Source organism: Pelophylax lessonae (assembly GCF_965119305.1).
Source record: "Pelophylax lessonae genome assembly, chromosome: 1".
In the NCBI taxonomy this organism is placed as follows: domain Eukaryota; kingdom Metazoa; phylum Chordata; class Amphibia; order Anura; family Ranidae; genus Pelophylax; species Pelophylax lessonae.
Window position 1 is genome coordinate 79,106,233 of NC_138768.1, and position 13,740 is coordinate 79,119,972.

Consider the following 13,740-nt stretch of genomic DNA (forward strand, 5'->3'; position numbering starts at 1 on the left):
GCAAGGCACAGATCTGGCCAAGGTTACAAAAAGATTTCTCTTGCACTTAAGGTTCCTAAGAGCACAGTGGCCTCCATAATCCTCAAATGGAAGACGTTTGGGAAGACCAGAACCCTTCCTAGAGCTGGCCGTCCGGCCAAACTGAGCTATCGGGGGAGAAGAGCCTTGGTGAGAGAGGTAAAGAAGAACCCAAAGATCACTGTGGCTGAGCTCCAGAGATGCAGTCAGGAGATGGGAGAAAGTTGTAGAAAGTCAACCATCACTGCAGCCCTCCACCAGTCGGGGCTTTATGGCAGAGTGGCCCGACAGAAGCCTCTCCTCAGTGTAAGACACATGAAAGCCCGCATGGAGTTAGCTAAAAAATACCTGAAGGACTCCAAGATGGTGAGAAATAAGATTCTCTGGTCTGATGAGACCAAAATAGAACTTTTTGGCCTTAATTCTAAGCGGTATGTGTGGAGAAAACCAGGCACTGCTCATCACCTGTCCAATACAGTCCCAACAGTGAAGCATGGTGGTGGCAGCATCATGCTGTGGGGGTGTTTTTCAGCTGCAGGGACAGGACGACTGGTTGCAATCGAGGGAAAGATGAATGCGGCCAAGTACAGGGATATCCTGGACAAAAACCTTCTCCAGAGTGCTCTGGACCTCAGACTGGGCCGAAGGTTTACCTTCCAACAAGACAATGACCCTAAGCACACAGCTAAAATAACGAAGAAGTGGCTTCACAACAACTCCGTGACTGTTCTTGAATGGCCCAGCCAGAGCCCTGACTTAAACCCAATTGAGCATCTCTGGAGAGACCTAAAAATGGCTGTCCACCAACGTTTACCATCCAACCTGACAGAACTGGAGAGGATCTGCAAGGAGGAATGGCAGAGGATCCCCAAATCCAGGTGTGAAAGACTTGTTGCATCTTTCCCAAAAAGACTCCTGGCTGTATTAGATCAAAAGGGGGCTTCTACTAAATACTGAGCAAAGGGTCTGAATACTTAGGACCATGTGATATTTCAGTTTTTCTTTTTTAATAAATCTGCAACAATGTCAACAATTCTGTGTTTTTCTGTCAGTATGGGGTGCTATGTGTACATTCATGAGGAAGAAGAATGAACTTAAATGATTTTAGCAAATGGCTGCAATATAACAAAGAGTGAAAAATTTAAGGGGGGTCTGAATACTTTCCGTACCCACTGTAACCTGAATGATTGGGGTAGTGAGTACCAGAGGATGGGAAAGGCTCTGAAGAAGTCCTGGAAAGGAGCATAGAAAGAGGAGATAAGGAGCTAGAGAGAAGGAGGTCTTGGGAGGAACGGAGAGGATGGTTTGGGTGATATTTGGAGACAGGATTGGTGATGTAGCTCGGAGTAGAATTGTTAATAGCTTTGAATGTTAATGTTTAGTGTTTTAAATGTATTCATTGGGCAATGGGAAGCCAGTGGAGGGATTGGCAGAGAGGGCTGGTGCACACTGAAAGGTAGGTAAAGTGGACGAGACTGGCAGCACATTCATGATACACTGAAAAGGGGATAGCCTACGGAGAGGTAGGCCAATGAGGAGGCGTTACAATAGCCAAGGCAAGAGAGAACAAGGGAGTGAAAAGTCAGGAGAGGGGACACAAGCTGGAGGAAAAATTAGGAGCTCAGTTTTAGAAAGATTGAGTTTGAGGAAGTGGTGTAACATCCATCCTGATATGTCAGTTAATAAGTTATTAATGCGAGAGGAGACTGAAGGAATGAGGTGAGGAGTAGAGGAATGGATTTGTGTGTCATCAGCATAGAGATGGTACTGGAAGTCATGGGAGTTTAATAATTGACCAAGGAGGGAGGTGTAAATGGAGAAGAGGAGGGGTCCAAGGTCAGAACCTTAGGGGACCCCTACAGAAAGGGGAAGCGGAGAGGAGGAGACAGAGTTATGGGTAACACTGAAGGAGCGCTGTGATAGGTAGGAGGAGAACCAGGAATGAGCAGTCTTGATGGCCAATAGAGTAGGACAAAGGGATGGTCAACGGTATCAAAGGCTGCAGAGAAGTCTAGTAGTATGAGTATGGAGTAGTGGCCATTGGTTTTAGCAATTAGTATATTAGTGAGTTTCAGTAGGCCAGTTTCAGTGCATTGTAGTAAGCGAAAGTCAGACTGTAAGAGATCCAGAAGGTTGTTGTCAGTGATGTAGTAGCTCAAACGGTTGTAGACTAAGTGTTCTAAAAGTTTTGATGCAAACGGGAGCAAGTAGATGGATCTCAAGTTGTTCAAGCTGGTGGGATCCAATGAGGGCTTTTTAAGTATTGGGGGTATCAGTGCATATTTTAGAGGGGAGGGGAAGGTGCCAGTAGAAAGGGAGAGATTGAAGATGTGAGTGAGGCAGCATAGGATAGAAGAAGAGGGTGACCATAGTAGTTTCAAAGGGAACAGGATCCAGGGACAGGTAGTAAGGCAGTATTTTGAGAAAACTTTAGCAACCTCTTCGGTCGTAGCGAGGTCAAAAGAGGAAAGTGTTCAGAGTGGTTTTGTACAGAGTATGCTAAGTGAGATAAATGTCTGTGCAGTGGAGATGCCCCCACTGGCAGAGAGAGAGTTTTAAGGCTGAGACAGCAGGATCAACTACAGGGACAGACCAGATTTTTTGAGGATTTGCCTGAACCATTTAGGGCAGGTATATCAGAATCAGACTCAGAGACAGAAGCTGGAGAAGGGGCATGGCATTTTGTAGCTCTGGACAAAGATGACTGTATTTAAAGGGTAACTCCACTTTCGTGGGGAAAACGAATAGCAAATAAAGAAAAAATAATACAGCGTGTACAGTTGCGACACAAATCATATTGTAATTGAATGTTATTAAAAAATTACCTTTCCTATTCAATCTGCAGCCGCTGTAATTTTTTGAAAATGCAATGCAATATGGCTACCTGGAGTGGTTCTGTACGCAGAATGTGTACAGAATGTGTACAGAACGACCCCCAGAAACATAATTTCCTGTTTGTGTGATTGGCTCACCAATTTTCCCAGAAGTCTGCCTAAGATACAAGTCAGAATTCAGGCATCCCCTGCACCAAAACATTTCATTTTTGGTGAGATAGTCCCAATAGGAACATGTATAAGGGGATGCAGGCTCAGCAGATTTCCTCATTAGTGCTTTGAAGCTGCACAGCTGATTGATAATTATGAAACCACTCACATTAGACTCACTTAGCACAAGGCACAGAGGAACAAACCGTGATTGTCTCAGAATAACAAAAGGTAGGAATCTGCATTATAATCCTTGCAATGTACATAGATCACCCAGAGGGGAATGTTGTTTTCTCCACAAAAGTGGAGTTAGGCTTTAAGCTTTTAGTTGTCTGAGAAACAGAACTACAGTAAATGCAGAGACTGGTGTTAAAATCAATTCCTTCTCCACTAAAAGCAAAGCATTACTACTGTGCAGTTTGTTTTGCACAGAGTAGCCCTGATCCTCCTCTTCTCGGGTCCGCCGCTGGCGTTCCTGGCTCCTCCACCCTGCCAAGTGCCCCCACAGCAAGCAGCTTGCTATAGAGGCTCCTGAGCCGCTGCTTTGTGTGTCCATTAACACACAGATGCAGCTTTGCCCTGCCCCCACTCTCTCCTCACTAGCTGTGATTGATAATAGCGGAGACAATGGCTACTGCTGCGGTCTCAGCTAATGATGAGAGAGAGACCCGGGACAGCCAAGGCTCTCATGCATTTTGTTGGATTGAGATGGGGCTCAGGTAGGTATTGGGGGGGCATAGAATGCATGAAGGTAAAAAACCTTCTGCCTTTACAACCACTTTAAGTTGTTAATTCTGGCCTAATCAAAAGGGATTTACAATGGCAAGCAGATCATGGGCTACCTTCAGAACTGGCATGGACCAACACTGACCAGTACAAGTACAGGCAGTGTCTTTCAACTGCCAGCGTGTTTCCAATTTGCTTTTACAGAATATTGAAGAACCCCTTGTGAAATATAAAAACGAGAAACTGATGTGTGATCACTCTGCACCTGAATTTTAGAATGTACACACAGTAAAAATAATACAGAAAAAAAGAATGTCTTATTTTGTTCTGTACCTTTTAATACTGTCTCCATCATTCACCGCTTCTTCAAAAGGATGGATGTTGGCTTTCAGCAGCTGCATACTTTTTGGATCACCTCTTTGTTCTGCATCTCGTTCAAATGCAATCAGGTTCTGCAGGGGGATGAGCCTGGGAGTGGGACTGATCTGTAAACTCTGACAAAGCATAACACACCTTCTTTCAGATCAGTTAACATACAGTGACAGACAGCCACACAACAGTTTATGTTGACCTATACATTTGTAAATTAAAGCAGCATTAAAGACAAAACCAATAATTTAACCTATTGCAGTTTACCAACCCTGTGGCTGCATCAGTTTTCTTTTCCCTCCGTTTTCACCTGGCAATCTGTCTAGTAACACACTCACAGCCTTGGGGGGGGGGGGGGGGGTAGACACTGGATGAAGGAGCAACAGAGACACCTTTGGACAGCAGCACAGCATTGTTATCCCAGGTGAAAGGGAGTGTTAGATGCACTAGCAGGTTTAGATACACTAACAAATATGGAAAGGCTTCTTCACTGTAAGAGCTGTGAAAATGTGGAATAGACTTCCCCAAGAGGTGGTTCTGGCCAGTTCAGTAGATTGTTTTAAAGGAGTTGTAAAATCAGGTTTTAGGAACACAGGTCTCTGTGTTCATCTAGTGAGTCCATCCCCCACACAGTTAGTAAGCACGCCCTAGGGACACACTTAACCATTTGATCACTCCTGGTGTTAACCCCTTCCCTGCCAGTGTCATAAGTACAGTAACAGTGCATATTTTTAGCACTGATTACTGTAGTAATGTCACTGGTCCTCTCAAAAGTGTTAAAAGTGTCAGGCGTCTGATCTGTCCGCCACAATGTCGCAGTCCCGCTAAAAATAGCTGATCGCCGCCATTACTAGTAAAAACAAACAAATAAAAATGCCATAAATGTATCCCCTAGTTTGTAGACGCAATAACTGTTGCGCAAACCAATCAATATACACTTTTTGGGATTTCGGTTACCAAAAACGTGGCAGAATACATATTGGCCTAAATTAATTAAAAAAAAAATAGATTTTTACATTTTTTTTTTATTGGATATGTATTTTATAGCAGAAAGTAAAAAAAAAAAAAGATTTTTGTCTAACGGTAAAAATCCTTTTCTGAGGTTCACTGACGGACACAGCTCCATGTCTTCTAGATCCTTGGGCTTATGCTGCTCTCTCTTCAGGAGTAGGACTAAGCGGAAACAATTTTGGCTACGCCCCTGAGGCAGTCCCAGGGCGTATACCATCACTTCCTGCTATAGGACTTCAGTTTGTAACAAGCAGTGTCAGAAGAATACATAACTCCCCTCAACAGAGGGGCGGTGCTTTGTCTGTCAGTGAACCTCAGAGAAAAGGATTTTACGGTAAGACAAAAATCCAGTTTTCTCTTTTGTTCACTGACGAACACAGCGCCATGTCTTCTAGACCCTTGGGATGTCCCAAAGTAGTATCGACATGAGTGGTGGGAAAAACACGACAATACATATAATTCCCAACAAGGCTAAACGTAGCCAACCAGGTAAAACAGGAGCTCAACCAGAAACAACTGGAGCTCACCACCAGGAAATAAATACACCCTCAAAAGGCGGGAGCCTCTGCAACCGCAGCCTGAAAAACTTTGTGGCCAGAAGCAGCATCCGAAGATTCAAGTACATCCACCTTCTAAAACATCGTAAATGTGTGTACAGACGACCACGTAGCCGCCTTGCACACCTGAACTACTGATGCCTGATGATGAAAGGCCCAAGAGGCACTGAGCGCCCTCGTAGATAGTGCTTCGACAGGGAAAGGAGGAACCAGACCCTTAATCGAATAGGCCTGCACCATCGTCTGCCTGATCCATCTGGAAATGGTCGCAGAAGATGCAGCCTGCCCCTTTCAAGGTCCATCTGTAAGAACAGACAAAGAATTAAATTTCCGAATCGACTCAGTCACGGCCAGGTACACCCGAATCGCCCTGACCACATCCAAGGAATGTAAAGCAACTTCTTTAGGATGTTTTGGGTTACGACATAAGGATGGTAACACAATATCTTCATTCAAATAAAACCCTGAGACCCCCCTTAGGAAGGAACCACCAGGTAAGGTGACCGACAGGACAATGCAGCCAACTCCAACACCCTATGTGCATAAGTATTAGCGACTAAAAAGGCCACCTTCTGTGACAGATTGAGCAGAGGGAGTTCTCTAATGCTTTCAAAAGGAGGCTTTTGAAGCTCCGGCAGTACCAAATTGAGATCCCATGGAGGTACCAGTGATCGCACCAGAGGAGCCAGATGGCGCACAAAAGTGTGAACCAAGGACTTCGCAACCAATGGCCTTTGGAAAAATATGACCCTTGATGGTGCCCAGAGCCAAAAGTTGGTCTACACCTGGTTGTAGAAACTCCAACAGGCGAGACACAGAAAAGGAACGGGGAGCAACCCCCCGAAACTCACACAAAGTAACGTACGCCTTCCAAACTCTATGATAAACTTTTCTGGAAGTAGATTACCTAGCTTTTACCAAAGTAGGAGTCACCGACTCCAACAGCCCTCTGTCCTTCAGCATCTGGCTTTCAATAGCCAAGCCGTTAAAAGCAAGTGACTGTAAAGCAGGATGGAGGATTGGTCCTTGAGACATAAGATCTTTCCTTAGAGGAAGTTTCCAAGGGACGTCTGCTACAAGCCTTACCGGGCCTGCATACCAAAACCGGCAAGGCCAGTCTGGTGCCACCAGAATGACTGGAGTCCCTTCTACCTTGATTCTGCGTAGCAGTCTCGACAGAAGTTGAATTAGAGGAAAAGCGTAAATCAGAAAATACTGACCACAAGGGGCCACCAGGGCGTCTGCCAGAGGATCCCGAGACCTTGACATGAACCTCTGCACCTTCCTGTTGAGACAGGAGGCAAACAGGTCCACATCGGGGGTCCCCCACCGAAGGCACAACTGATGAAACACCTCCGGGTGAAGAGACGATTCTCCGGGATCCAATATCTGCCGACTGAGATAGTCTGCTTGCCAATTCTCTACCCCCAGAATGTGCACAACAGAGAGGGCCGGAACATATAGTTCTGCCCACCTCAAGATACAGGCTACTTCCCGGGCCACCAGGGCACTCTTTGTGCCCCCTTGATGATTGACATATGCCACAGCCAAAGCATTGTCGGACTGTATGTCCCCGCAGACGATCCGTCCACTGAGACAGACAAAGCCTCGAATCACCAGGATGTTGATCGGCAGACTGGACTCCTCTCGAGTCCAAACACACTGGGTCGAGTACACTCCCAAGACACGTTCCCACCCGGACAGACTGGCATCAATTGTAATCACTGTCCAATACAGGGTAAGAAAAGATTTTCCCAGGCGAAGCGCCGGGGAGCAGATCCACCATATCAAAGACTCTCTCGTATCCTGACTCCACAGGATCAGTTTGTCCAACGACAGCGGATCCTTGTTCCATTTGGCCAGAATCTCTCTTTGCAGAGGTCTGGCATGGAACTGAGCAAACAGAACAGCCTCGAAGGTGGAAACCATCAGACCCAGCACTTGCATGCAAGTCCTGAACGACAACCGACGGTTGGACAACAAGAGACGATTCGCATCCTGCAGCTTCAGTAGTTTTGCCTATGGAAGAAACACCCGGGCCGATGCTGACCCCAGTGTCGGACCCAAGTAGTTCAGCTTGGTGGACGAAGTCAAAGCCGATTTCTGAAAATTCAGTGTCCATCCGAACTCCTAAAGAGTTTGCACAGCAAAGTCCAAGTCGACTTCTAGAGCCAAAGAAGACTCTGCACACAGAAGCAGATCGCCCTAGTAAACCCAGTACCGCAATCCCCTTCTGCCTTAGCAAGGTCAGCACTGGGGCGAAAACCTTGGTGAACACCCAAGGAGCTGAGGCGAGACCAAAGGGTAACGCCACAAATTGATAGTGCTCCTCGCCCACGGCAAAACGAAGAAAATGCTGACGCCTGACATATGTTGGAATATGAAGGTAAGCGTCCTTGAGATCGATAGAAGCCAGAAGATCCCCTTGGTCTCACCCGACCACGGCTTCTTGTGACCACCGGAGGGCTTGAAGCCCTTGTCCTGTGCCCTTAAGGCACGAAAGCACCCACGCTGAGCTATCAAGGAAGGCCCCCGCCTAGCGCGGTAAAACCTACCCCTAGCGACTGGGAGCAACCAATTACTTTGACCTCCGTAAGCCCCCTAATCAACTCAGCCCGAGTGTTCCCAAAAGGACGACTCACCAACAAGGAACATCAGACACCGTCTGCCTGGAAACGTGGTCAGCGACCAGCTTTTGTGCCGAAAAAAAAAGGCGGCGTATCGCGACCCCGACTGCAGACAACCGAGCAACCAACAGAGCCTCGTCCAAGGCCTCGTCACACAGGTACATCCCCGTTCGGGTAACCAAAACCACCAAGTCAAGTGCAGTCGGATAGGTCGACTCCGCACCTTGGCCAATGCCGCGAGAGCCTGAGAGGCCAGCACCGCGGCAAACACAGGTGTAAACAGGAAAGCGCCTCAACGCGCCTATCAGCCAAATCTGTGAACTGGCATCGAGGTGGATTTAGTCAGCCCAGAGACAGTGTGGTCCACGGCAGAGGACACCGTCCCATGGCCTCCTAAAAAGGGATAGCGGTGGGAAAAGACGCTCAGGCACCACCAGCATATGTGTAATGCGATGTTACCGATCATGCACAAGTTTGCAAAGATTTACAGGGCAGGGAAACCTGACCCGATGTCCAGGCACTTCGGAACCCGAAAGCAACCCTTGTACTTGACTGAGAGGACTCATCATCAAGATGGAGAGTTTCCGTAATGGCGCTAATGAGGATAGCTTATGGCAGCGGATCCCTGCGCTACCGAGGAGGAAGATTCATCCACCCCCTCCTCCTAATAAGCGGAGGACATGGAACCCACAGGAGGGAAATCGTCCGTGGCAACCATTCAGGCTTGGAGTCCGAGGACTGGGAGGGCACAGGCCGTTAATTTTTTGAATTTTTTTAAGTTTTTTTAAAAGAGCACCCCGCAGATCCACCATGGATGCAAAAAAGTGCAAGAGCAGCAGAAAACGGAGACCAGGGAAGAGGCTTCAGGAAAACCCGAAGCCCCGATCAGGCCTGCGGGGGAATTTTTGGTCTGGGAATCCAGAAAGCCAAGATAAAATAAATGGGACACTGGCCCTTAAAATCGGCGGTTCCTGCGCAGCCTGCATTGTTTGAAAGAGCTCCTTCAAAAAATGCAAAATCCACAAAAAATAACAGTTTTGGCAGAAAAATACCTTTGGCATTAGTAAAAATCCCCCCACAGTTTCATAAACTGCCACAGACTGCTCTGAGGTAAAATGGAAGGAAAGAGAGGAAGTGACCTCACACCCTTAGAGGCCTAGCCCAGGAGCCACAATAAAATGGTGCCTAATGAAAAAATGTAAAAAGGCACCAGCAAGATGGCCGCTTGCCCTTACTAGGCATGTGCCCTTACCTAAGATGGCGCCCGATTGGCAGCAAGCCGGTATACATGACATGGCTGCTGCCCACACACAGAGCCCAGTGACCCGCCCTCAACTAAAACGGCGGCCGCGCTAAAATGGCGCCAAACTAATCGTACACATGCGGTCTGGCCACCACAGGGGACCCTAGGGAGACCCCACGCCGCTATGGAGCCCCTCCAAAAACCCCCCAGGTACCACAAGTACCTCACACAGCGCCCTCAGCAGGGCCAGGGAGGGAGGGAAATAACACCAAGCCAGGCAGACGGGGGATCCCACAGCCCTGCCATCCCCTAAGAGTGGGCCCACAAATCCCCCAAAAGTCCCCAGGGACAAGGGGGTATCAGTATTGACCAGTCCCGGGAAGCGGGCACCGCTCTGATACGGGAGACCTCCCACCCTAAGTGGGGGTGCCGTCAGCCAAGGAGGGATGCTGGCAACACGTGGGCCTTCCGGGTTGAGACACCCTCAGCAAAGACGCAGCTCCGCAGGCTCGTCCTCAGTCCTAGGGGCACTGTCGTTGCGAGGTCTGGGTGCACCAGTAACCTGCGACGCTCGTTGGAAGGCTGGGACTCCATAAGGATCTATATTACCCAGTGCGAGGCCCAGCTCTGTGGTCACTTGTAGTCCTCCAGGAAAAAGTCCCTGACTAACTAGTGATAGTGAGAGAAATAAAAACCTATTTTCAGAAGAAAAATACATATTGTCAGAAAAAAACAGAAAGAAAAACCAAGACACTAGGTCCCAGCTAGAAAAGCTAGCCTACTCCTAAGCTAGGCAGCATAAAACTGAGGACCAGTTGTGACTGGATCAGGGATCATGGCTGGGGACGGCCCCCTAGAGGTGTGTCTAAGTATAGAAAAGTTTTGTATTAACATTTCTATCTGCCTAGCTTACTCCTACAGAGGGCGCCATTACCCAATAGTGAAGGCTTATATGGATCGGCGGCGACTGTCAGTGGACGTAAGAGAAACGATCTTTTGGCACCACTAAAGGATCCCCTCAAGGCTCAGGGTACCTATTAGCAGAGAAAGAGATAACAGAGACCCTCAAAGATTCACCCTACTGACCGGAGGAGCGCCGAGAATTCAAACCCAGCATCATCATGGAAGCGATCCCTATTCATATGTCCCAGGCACAGGAAGAGGAACTAAGGAGGAAGAGGAGGAGCTTCGGCATCCACATAAGGCTTCAGTTGTCTGCAGCATCTCCCAGGGAAAATGGCCCCCATGACATCATCTGACTACACAAACATGGCCGCCAACCGGGGACCAGCCAGACTAAGGAAAAATGGCCACCATCAGCTACAAACACTGAAGCATGCTGCCAGAATCATTCCTGAACCCTCTGCAATGCTGCACCCCCTGAAGGTAGGACACATATTTAGGGGAGACTCTGCACTGGTCTCTGCGCTGGGACCCCCCTGCACTATACCCACACTGCAAACAGCAGGGCATGCACCTAAGGGTCTCCTACACTGGGACCCCTCCAGACTACCAAGGGCGGGACACACACTATCCCAGGACCCTTAAAGAATGGGGATAGCGGGGGAGACCCCAGGTGTCTCTACTGCATTCTCTGCCCTGGGACCCCCACCAGACTGTAGGTCTAGACGGGGGAAGCCCAGCTCAGTGAGGGATTTAAGGATGGGAGGAGTGAACCTGCGGGCAGGTCCGACCATCCCTGGAGGTAACCCGCGTCCACCCCCCCAAAAAAAAAAAAACACCTAAAGGGAGAGGGGTGTGGGTAAAGCTCCAGATAGAACTCCTCACCACCAAAGTAGGGGAGCTCTCGGCAAAGGGACCGCTGCGACTCAGACCTAAGCCCGGTCGTATGCAACCATGTGAGACGTTTAACTCGCTGGTCGGCCTCTGTCCATAAGGCTTTGTCGCAGCGTAGCTGTGGTCTGCATGCGCTCTCTGGCTGTTGCATGCAGACCCGGAAGTTGAATGTAGATCTCCCGAGAGAAAATAAAAAAGATGTAAGGAAGGAGAAAATTGCTAGGACCAGAGATCCCAGATGGGAGCCTAGGACCTTAATCCTGACTAGACAGATTAAAACTGATTACCTAGAGCAGAGAGGGGGGTTATATACCAACTGAGGACAGCCCATAGTCAGGTGTTTTTTGTTCTGCCTAGTCCTACTCCTCGAGGAGGAAATATAACCCACCTAGTTAAAATTTATGAAGCGCTGTATCCACCGATGAACGAAAGAGAAATACTGTTTTTGTTTTAAGAATTGTTGCTCTTTTTTTGTTTATAGTTCAAAAAATAATAACGGCAGAGGTGATCAAATACCACCAAAAGAAAGCGCTATCTGTGGGAAAAAAGACAATCATTTTATTTGGGTACAGCGCTGCACGACCGTGCAATTGTCAGTTCAAGTAACGCAGTGCCGTATCACAAAAAAATTTATTTTTTTACCGTAAAACACTTTTCTCTGAAGTTCACTGAAAGACGCAGTTCCTTATCTTCATGACTCATAGGGTTATGCTCCTCCTTCTAGGAATAGGCACTAGGCAGGAAAAAAACTGAAACCACGTCTATGGGGGCTGTCCCTGCAAGCATAACCCCTCAGACTCTGCTATCATCAAACAGTTTAGTTGCAAACAGTGTTTAGAAGACAAAACCCCATACCTCAGAAGTAGAGGGGCGGGTGCTGCGTCTGTCGATGAACTTCAGAGAAAAGGATTTTACGGTAAGTTCTTACAAATATCCAGTTTTCTCTATCGTTCATCGACAGATGCAGCTCCTTATCTTCATGACTCATAGGGATGTGCCAAAGCAGTATAATCATGAGGGGTGGGAAACAACGCAGAAACAAAACGTAAGTCCCCAATGGCTAAACATGGCAAACCAGGCAACACGGAGCTCAACCAGGAACAACTGGAGCTCACCTGGAAAAAACTGAACCCTAAAAGAGAAACTAAACAGAGTTCTCTTTTAAACTGCAGCCTGCAAAACCTTGCGGCCAAAAGAAGCATCCGCGGATGCCAACACATTTACCTTGTAGAATTTTGTGAACGTATGCACAGACAATCAAGTTGCTGCCTTGCAAACTTGTAGCACCGACGCCTGATGGCGAAAAGCCCAAGAGGCACTCAGCGCTCTCGTGGAATGAGCCTTCACTGGGAAAGGAGGAACCTGACCCCTCAGTGAATAGGCCTGTACCACCGTCTGCCTAATCAATCTGGAAATGGTCGCAGCAGACGCAGCCAATCCCTTACGAGGTCCATCAGTAAGGACAAAAAGAGCGTCTGATTTTCTAAAGGACTCTAAATAAACGCCCAAACCACATCTAAAGAATTCAAGGCATACTCCTTAGGATGCTGAGGTTTAGGGCAAAGTGAAGGTAACACAATATCTTTATTCAGCTGAAAATCAGAAACCACCTAAGGAAGGAACGACTGATTAGGTTGAAGTACCACCTTATTCCTGTGACAGAAACTATCAGGGCTTCCATCAATGCGCATTCCTGCGTGGCGGCTGATGAGGACAGGTCCTCTACACCATCAGAATGTGAAGACACCGACCCCTCAAGGTGGTCTGCGCCAGCGGCGACCATATCTGTCTCAGAGTCCGAAGACCCGGGTAAGTATAGAAAATGGCTGCCCATGCAAACTAATGGGAACACAGAGATCATGAACCACAGCAAAATGGCAGCCCCCACAGGGCGCCATGCGGTCTCCAGGACCCCCCAAAGGGGTCCCAGAACAAACGGCATCTAAAGGGACCCACCCAGGACAATCCACCCCCATCAAATAAGCGCCACAACGGCCGCATTATTACCCCCCCCCCAGGTAAAACCTGCTAGGGGTAGGAGAGTGCCAAGGGGTACACCAGATTAGTCCTCCGGGGTGCCAGGGAACCCCTAAGGTCTGACCATTTCAGGGAGGGGCCCATGCCCACCCTGTGACTGCCAAGGGCGTTTGGGGGAACATTTTACTCCCCATCCCATGGTACCAGGTGAGCACCACTCCAAAACAGGTCACCTCCCACCTGGGATGGGGGTGCAGTCAGCCAAGGGGAAGCTCAGGGGAAACTCAGGGCGTTCCAGGTCGATGCATCCCAGCGAGATTGTCCACTCGCAGGCTCCTCCCCATCCGTCGGGGCACTGTCGTGGCAAGGCCTAGTTCTGGACTGTAACCTGCTCACGCTCGCTGGCCAAGCTGGGAGACCTTTAGAGTCTA

At 48.3% G+C, this 13,740-nt stretch overlaps 1 protein-coding gene across 1 annotated transcript in view; it reads right to left on the bottom strand.

Moving 5' to 3' along the window:
- The window catches only part of CPLANE1 (ciliogenesis and planar polarity effector complex subunit 1), a 383,258-nt gene that overhangs the window by 168,387 nt on the left and 201,131 nt on the right, over positions 1-13,740 (bottom strand). The window contains exon 34 of the mRNA XM_082255738.1: positions 4,062-4,222. Coding sequence (XP_082111864.1) covers positions 4,062-4,222 — 161 coding nt within the window. The remainder of the gene's footprint in view (positions 1-4,061; positions 4,223-13,740) is intronic.